At 45.6% G+C, this 8,608-nt stretch overlaps 1 protein-coding gene across 2 annotated transcripts; it reads right to left on the bottom strand.

The window, feature by feature from the left end:
• Positions 1-3,060: 3,060 nt before the first annotated feature.
• On the bottom strand, positions 3,061-8,083 carry slc52a3-1 (solute carrier family 52 member 3-1). 2 transcript variants are annotated; one of them, XM_069140840.1, is made up of 4 exons: positions 8,044-8,083; positions 6,002-7,070; positions 4,973-5,096; positions 3,061-4,740 (listed from the first exon to the last, which is right to left on the bottom strand). In XM_069140840.1, exons 2-4 carry the CDS (start codon positions 7,000-7,002, stop codon positions 4,528-4,530), a joined length of 1,338 nt encoding a protein of 445 aa, XP_068996941.1. In that variant the 5' UTR covers positions 7,003-7,070; positions 8,044-8,083; the 3' UTR covers positions 3,061-4,527. The 2 variants fall into 2 exon arrangements, with proteins under 2 accessions (XP_068996941.1, XP_068996942.1); XM_069140841.1 differs by lacking the exon at positions 8,044-8,083 and having other exon boundaries at positions 6,002-7,141.
• Positions 8,084-8,608: the final 525 nt, after the last annotated feature.

Below are 8,608 nucleotides of genomic sequence, written 5' to 3'. Positions count from 1 at the left end.
GTAGCCCCTAGCAGCTGGGCTACACTGGTCACTGGGGGTGGGGAGAAGGAGATGAATGGGTTGGCTATAAGGGGAGGGGGCTAATAGCAAGATATGAAGGGCATCTATATGCATCAAGAGGTGCGTTTCCTAAAATATACCTTTTACTTTACCCTTCAAAGCCCTTCTGATAATGCACCTGCAGCCCAGGTGTGTTTACACATTTAGGCTGACCCGCTCGCTGCCACTTCTCATCAAACACCGGACTTGTGTCTGCAGTTGCTGGCGCTGAGATAAAGCTTTATTTTGCGTGTCACCTGATACACTTTGTTGCTCTGCGAAAAACCTGGCGCATCTTTTGCACTCCTTGATGAGAAACAGACTGCCAGCGTGTCATCAGGAACTGGAAACCAAAGCCCATTGAGATGTTATGATATGAATGATAATTCAGCGAGTGTGTTTGCCCGGGCCAAATGGGCTTTGTGTCAACACTCCGGGTCCAGTCAGGTCTCACTCGGGACAACAGAGACCAGGATGCATTTTCATAAATCATTTCCTGACACCAAATCAAGGTTATGCGGTTGGCAGTGCGTAGCCTGTAAATTGCCTTTGCATTGACAATGCAAAGGAGCTCCGCTGGGACTTAAGTAGTTCAGCAGCTATTTATGGCTGGAAAATTAGGATGACCTTTTCCCACAGTGTGATGATGGTGCTTTCAATATAAACCAATTCACAGAAGAGAAATGTCTTATGATATACTGTTTTATTTAGAATACATACGCGGAGAGACGAGCCTGCTTTTGTTAGCCGTCCGTGATGCACTGGTGCTGTACTACCCACAGTGTGGAGGTAATAATTAGCTCACTACAGCAGGGTAACAAGTTTGCACCCCCGTCCTGCTGTGCTGCTCTGTAATTGGTCCCCTCATGTGGCACAGTCGGGCCCCAGAACAAAGGGTTCCCAGAGGGGGAATCTATGCTGACCCATGCTGAACCCTCCACAACAATGACAGGCAGGAAGCATTTACATATGCTGACAGACTTGTCTCTTCCTCGGGTGGAGTGCTAGGCACTTCATTAAAGCAACATCAATACCTGCTGATAGAAAACGAGGAGTGGGCTCATGTGCATCGCTGTCTGCTCTGAGACACTATGGTGAAATGACATAGGGCTGTCACATCCAATTTCAAATAAATGGACGGCATTTATTAAACAGTGTGTGTGTGGAAATTGATGGGAGAGAGGCAGTGAGATGCTGTCTGAGCCGTGCCTGTCTGCATGCATCAGCAATTGGTTTTACCCACAAGCTGTTCACCTGAACATCAGCTGCCAAAATCTGTCGGCCTGCGGGTAGACGCGTGCAAATTTCCACACTTTCGGAGCATTGTTTTTGTTATTTTTGACACCAAAAAAACCCCAACCCAGTTTACGTTATTTTTCTATGGCCGTGCTTTTATGTCCCGTCGGAGGCTAACATGCTACTCGGTGAACCCTGTATCCGTGCCTCCGAACAAGAAGACCGTGCAAAGTCAGACACAGGTGACATATCTGTCGATTCAGCAGCCAGCGCTGCAGGAGTGCAGGTGGGTTCATCCATTCATTGCATCATGGCGCTGTGAATTCATTCTCTTATCCAGTTAAAGGAAGGGTAAATCCTCCTTCCATTTGACACGCTGCTCATTTAGTTGAGAGGCACAGCGGCTGGCTGGAGGGAGGGGAGCCGGGGGGGGGGGGGGGGGAGCTGTGGTTGTGAGAGGGTGGGTGAGGGGGGCGGGGGGCTCTTTGGGAGGTGTCGACCTGAGCAGATGGACTTCTCGGTGGCGTAGTAAGTGGAGTCTTCACATGGCAGAGGAGACTGCAGGATCTCACAGGACCGGGACTCAGCATCCAGGTGGCCCCGGCCCCTCCTGACCAGCTGGAGGAGCGATGGGACCATCTGACACTCGCAGGAAAATGATACACTTTTCTTTGCTGCTTTGTTTTGTCTCCACACAAAAGCCCAGAGCCAATCAAGGAATTTAGCTAATGAAGCGTGGAGAAAATCCTTTTGATTACATACAAGTATTCAAGGTCATGTTAACAACAAGAGAACAGCATTTACATGCACTCTTCAGGTGAACGCTCCTCGTTCATAAGCAAATTTTGTATTTCAAGGCAAAAACAATAAATCCGAGGCATTGTTTGAGGTGATTAAGATTTCACACAAACCCATCCTTTGAATCTGCATCAGCTACCGACTGCAGTGATTTCTGCCCGGCTTACACGTACAGCAATGTAGATTCAGCAAATCCAAGTGAGAAAGTCCCATCTGTGCTTCTCCTCCACTGATCCCAGGCCCTGGAGGCTACATCGGGCTAATTGTGGCCCCATTTTCCCTTCCTTATCTTTTTGTTTTTACTCAGTGTTGGGGTCAGGGAAGCTCCCAAGTGACCAGTGGCAGGAGCAACAGCCATCGGCCCCCGCTGAGCCTCAGTAATTAGAGCCCTCCTCCTCCTCCCCGTCCTTCCCTACAGACCCGGGCCGGGGAACCTCTCGCTCTCCTTCTGAAGGTTACGGGGGGCAGAGACGAGGAACAGCTGCTGACAGGAAACCACTTTGCGGTTCCCATGGCTGACCAGCGTCCCTCCGTCCTCCTCAGAGGATGTGCAGCAGCATCTTTGATAGGGATGATGGGGGCTCGATCCAGACATATTATGGGATCATGTCTGGTTTCTCATGGCGCTTCATCTCGTCTTATATCTATTGTTGGACTAGTGAGTGTTTATTAATGAGAGCGTGTTTCAGCCTGCATATGAAAGGCAGCATTGTCGCACAGACATCACAGCACCAATAAATTCAAATAAGTGGACAATAACAGCACAACCTGTTAAAAATATGACTTTGCGAAGCTTATAATGGTCATTTTAATTAAAAATCAAACCGTCTCCTGGAGTGTATAATGGTCCGTTTTCAGGGCTGGTGGCAAAATACAACAGTGGTTGATGAAGCAACAATACAGCAACATGAAAATAGTCCATTACAAGTAGAATCCTACTTATGTGGCCCATTATGCAGAAAAATGAACCATGTGACTCATATGTTAATATATGATATTATTCATGTTATAACACTGATGCAACAGTGTGTAAGCAGCATGTCACTACTGCAGTTGATCCAGTTATAGCTAGTTCAGCTAATGTATGGTGAGGTGCTTTAATCCAGTAATTTCCAATATAAGGGTTAGGGCCCATCAACAGGTCACAAGATAAATCTGAGAGGACGTCAGATGATTAATTGGAGAGAAAAGGAAAGAAAAGCCCCATTTTATTTGCTACACAAATATGTCATCTTTTTTTAAGCTTTTGCATCACGTTTGTTCCTATTGTGAAATACGGCATCATTTCAACTCTTTCGACCTAAAACCATCTGAAAGGAATCAAAAGAGAAACTGAATGGAAACGTTTTTGAAAGGTGTATCAAGTCTAACGGTTTGGTTTCACTCGTTCAACCTTAACGAGGCTCATCATACGTTTTTGTTTTATGTTAAATCTCAATCTATAAAGTAGCTTGAGACAATACCTGTCATATTAAAGTGAATGGTAAATATATACAGGTTTAACCCATTTTTTTTTATTTATTTTTTTCATGTACATACCAACTGTGAGTCATGTGGATTTGTGGACTCTTGAGTAGCTGCAGCTCTGGACTGACGGTTTTTAAGGTGTGCTTGTGACATCTAGTGGCCAAACAAGCGGATAGTCTAATGACTGGTGTAAGTCATAAAACAGCTGCCCCCCTCCACTAATAAACATATTATATCTTGTGTTTTTTTACAAGTTTACAGCTTTCCCCGTCAAAATGCGTTAAATGATACAAACATCAACAAAGTTAAATGCAAACATGGCTTCAAAATTACAAAGCTGTAAAGAAAATAAGGATGAGAAAATTAATACCAGGCTTATGTCTGAATGCTGGAAAAGGAAGCTATCAGTTGGCTCACTGAACTCTGTCTAAAGTCAGAGCTGACAGAGTCCACCTACCAGCTACCGCTAAAGTTCACTAATTACAAAGTTGTATCTCTGTTTGTTTAAATAGGACACCAGAAAAAAAAAAATTAAACACAACAAGCTGCGTTGTTATGAGGAGTGTTTTCAGACGCAGTTAGTTAAAAGAGATTTTTCCTCCAACTTTTGTGGGAATTATTTAATCGTTAGATTCTTTTTCTATAATTTTGTATGGTCTTGGCCTTATTATGTTAACCACCCTGAGATGACTTGTGTTGTGATTTGTCTCGGCTGGACTCATTAACACGTAATACAGATACCGCATGTTGGTTAGTGAGTGTACTTTGGACCGAGCCAGACCAGCTGTTTCCTTCTGTTTTCAGTCTTTATTCTAAACTGAGCTAACCGCATGCAGTCTTCAGCTTCCCATTGTGTTGACAGACACGAGAGTGGTATCGACCTTTTCACCTAAAGCTCTTCAAGAAATGAAATTAGCATAGTTCCCCAAAAATGTCAATCTGTTCCTTCAGCGGAGAGCCTCGGCGCCGTGGTTGTCAGGCCGGCCGTCATAAAGGACACTGAGTGTTGCAGAAGTCTCCCGACTTAAACAGCCGGAAGATGTTGATGAGCGGGAACATGGTGACGGAGCCCACCAGTGAGCCCATCTGTACCGCGGCGCCACACCAGACCAGGGCGGCGTGGCTCCGGTCCCTCAGGATGACGCCCACCATTACTTTAACGTACGACAAGGTTCCAGTGAAGAAGAGCCACGAGAGCACCTGCCGGGGCAGAAGAACAACGGGGACTCAGCAGGTCACGGGAATAATGATTTATGGTGTCTTAATTGTGTCCTCGTTAGTTATAGCAGCGAGCAGAGTTCAACACTCGGGTCATCGGTGAAGGAGACGTTGAACTTTGCCTCAAGCATTTCCCTGACAAAGCCGCTGTCAAATATTTTCCGCGTTGTTCTTTCTACGTCGCACATGTATTAAACAACAGCGTTTCACTCACGATGACCGCTTCTCCCACCACCGTGCCTTGAAGCAAAGGACACGGACTCATAGCCGCCATGGCCATGTTGTAGCCGCCAAACGCCGTCCCCGACGCCGTCAGCAGACCGAGGAAGACCAGAGACCTGAAAACACAACAGGTCTGTTATCAGCCACTAATAAATGAAAGATAAAACATGACCTCTCTTACGAAAGGAGAGTTTGACTGACAAACAACGTGCCGAAGCCATTTAACTCCTTTTGAGAAAACCGATGCCTTTAAAGTTTGTTCTCATCCTCTGAGCCAGAAATCTTCTTTTCAGTAGCACCTACATACATCAAGTTTTCCCATCTATAATCTGAGGGGTTTTTAGAGGGGTTTGTACAGATGTAATAGCCAGATTTATATCAAATATAAATATATATAAATATAAATATGTAAATACAAATTTATAGTGAAATTAGGAGAAGTCTCCAAACACAAATACAATAAATTATTATTGAATTTATAATAAACTCCTCTGAATGACTTCATGTTATGGAAACAAACAAAAAAAGACCAAAATCTACAAATTTGACCTGTGCATTAAAAAAAACACAAAGAGGGAATTTTGTACTGAAAATATTGGAATTCTGGAAGATAACTTCATGAACAAATCCACCACCACAGCAGCTGCTGTTCACCATTTATGGTTGCAGCGGTGTTACGTCCTGCTGTTACTGCAGACATATGTGAGCGAGCTGCGGCCCGTTGACTTGTTTGTGAACTCTGTTGTCGAGTTGTGACGTTTCACCTGCAAAGGTGGGAAGTGGTGTTCAGTGGTTGGATCTAAACAGACGGTGAGGAACATACGGTGTCTCCTGCAGCTACAGTTTGGAATATTATTTTTCTCTTACTTTTGCAAAAACATGAGGAAGGAATCTTCTAATGGCCAGAATGAACAAAGGACGTGATCACAACAAGGAAAACCTGTTTTTAAATGTTCATATTGGCCCGTGATTATTGTTCGATTGCAAACCCGTTCTTCGTCGGAAACTCGATTACATTCACCTGTTTTGGAAGAACATTGCAATAGTGCAAGCCACTGGGTTGGCCACCGATGCCAGAGCAGCAGAGAGGTGATAGGCCAGGTGGCCGTACGGCATGCAGGAGTACGTCTGCACAGAGGGCAGCAGGCCGTTGGTCCCACAGTTGACCCACACCACCAGAAAATAGATGAAGATCAGCTGGTACACGGAGTGTTTGGCCAGCAGAGGCGTGGCCTCAGCTGCCCCCTCGGCCTTGTTTTTCACCGCCACATCATTAATCTCCGCTCCTGGGTTGCCCAGGCCGGAGCTGACAGACGGCCAAGTGTCCAGCACAAGGTTTTCAGTGGACAGCTCGTACGTCCGAGGAAGCTTGTTCAGTGCGATGAAAGCAGCCAAGCTGATGCACATCATGGCTGCCAGGAAGAAGAAAAACACCTCGGTGGAAAAGTTTGGGGGAAGATACTCGGTATTTAGTGACCACGTGTTCCCGCCTGTGTGGTTTCCCGGAGTCTGAGAGGAGTTGACACATTTGGCGATGCCCACGCCTTGTGCCAGAGCGACGACCCCAGGAACGAAGCCACTCAGCCCTTCGCCAATGAAATATGTGGTGATGTATTTGGACGGAAGCTGCATCATGAAGGGCAGGAAGGTAACCGAGGAAGTGCAGTCCACTAGAGCGAGGAAGAAGGTGATGATGAAGAAGGCCGTGCTGTGGGATGCCCCGGCCACAATCGTAGTCCTGTCCCAGGTGAAGGCGAGCAGGATGCAGGACAGGACGCCGATGGAGAGGATGGAGTTAATGACGGCGCGCTCATTAAGACGAGCCGGACACAGTTTGTGCATGAGGGTGACCAGCAGAGGTCCCAGGTTGGCCAGCTGGATGATGACTGTCAGGTAAGAAGGGAGCTCCCAGCCTTCAGGCAGAGTGTTGACGATGAGCGGCAGCTCCACCCACAGACCGTTCACTGCCACCCAGGAGCCCAGGCCGAAGGCGCAGGCCAGCATGTGGACCAGCAGAGCCATACTGCAGCCGGATCAGCCTGAAGACACACGTCTGGAGAAATAGTTCCACCCCTTACGGTGTGCTGTACCTGGAGAAACTCACAAGTCATAAACATTAGCTTTAGTGCATCAGGTTGCATTCTTTAAAATGAAGGGGGGAAAAAAAAAAAAAAGAGAGAGAAAGCTCAAACATTTAGATTTTATTTCTTTGTAGGCTTCAAGTTTATCCAACACAGAGTCGCTACTGTTTACTCTAAATTATATTTAATTAGCTCAACTAGAAATTCCTTGCTTCCAAATGAACTGTGAAATGTGCTCAGAGCCAGTGGTGGAGGACGTTCCTCAACCTAAAAATACTCCACTACAATTAAAACTAAAAGCATTTATTGGAATTTTGTTGCCAGTTTAAGTAAAAAGTACAGAATCTATATTAACGTATCAAAAGTAAAACTCATTCGATGAATGTATAAAAATGTCCTGTGTGTTGTTGTTGTCACTCGTTGACGTGGAGCTGTTTTAACTGCTATGTTTATATTATGGTAGTCATGGAAAGGAGTGCAAATCTACTTTCCAACACAGATCCCTATAATTCATCATTTCTGCTTTCAGTGTTACTTTTAGCAGAGCAGATGTCAGCGGAGTGACTCAACAACCTCATGTGCGTTCGTTCCTGTAACTAAGGCAGTCGAGGACGAGCACAACACCAGTCACGGCGGTTCACACTCGTGTTTCAAGCAGCTGATACAATTTTCACATCCCTCTCACGTTGTTGAGGAATCCAGCGAACCATATGGGCTGATCCACGCTGCCTGTGTCTTGGCACGCTTGTTGCTTCCACACTGGTCTCATGACGATGAACCAAAACAAGTCGGAAAAATGTCTTGTGTTAAAGGAAATTGCTAGAAACTGTGCCAAACGGCTTCTGAGATAAACAGTATTAAACTGTGAAACCATGTAATGAATTGAGATTATGGAGATAGCGTGGCCTTGAGAAAGAAACACTGTGTTTACACTCAGCCCTCAAGAAAACACACAGCCTTTTAGACTTTAAAATGTACTCACGAGTTTCTTCCGTCTGTTGAGGCGCCGGATGAGACTTCCTGCCAAGTCCTGTTCGTTAAAAAATTGTTATTAGTCGTCTTATTAGTTGTTGGTGACGGACGTCCTTTGTCTGCTACACACACTGATGGGACTCACATGGTTGTAGGGTGGGTCAGAGTCCACTGCAGCTCTAATGATCAGCCTGCTGGATAAAAGAGGGCCGTGCCTGCATGCACTCACCTTTCTTCTCTGAAACCTACTTTTATCTCGTTCAAGTCGGCCTTGAAATACTTTTGAGGTCTTCTCGACATTTTGGCTCTCACACAGCAGAACAATAAAACATGCTGACCTTTCTGACCTTAATTCTTAAACACACTACAGGGGGAGCTGGGGAGGGAAATAGTCTTTGTATAGTTAAACTAACTTCATTTTAACAACAGGAAGATTACAGGGTGTTATCTGTACTGGACATGCAGTTTCAGCAGAATAAAGCCAAAAGCCTCACCAGAGTGTCCTCGGGGGGGGGGATACAATACTGCCTGAGTCAAAACTTTGTCAGACTTGAACGCACAATCATAAAACGTGT

This window comes from Embiotoca jacksoni, unplaced genomic scaffold (assembly GCF_022577435.1).
Source record: "Embiotoca jacksoni isolate LCO1_2020_lvr unplaced genomic scaffold, fEmbJac1.0.p SCAF_9, whole genome shotgun sequence".
Classification (NCBI taxonomy): domain Eukaryota; kingdom Metazoa; phylum Chordata; class Actinopteri; family Embiotocidae; genus Embiotoca; species Embiotoca jacksoni.
This window is presented reverse-complemented; position numbering and strand designations above follow the sequence as displayed.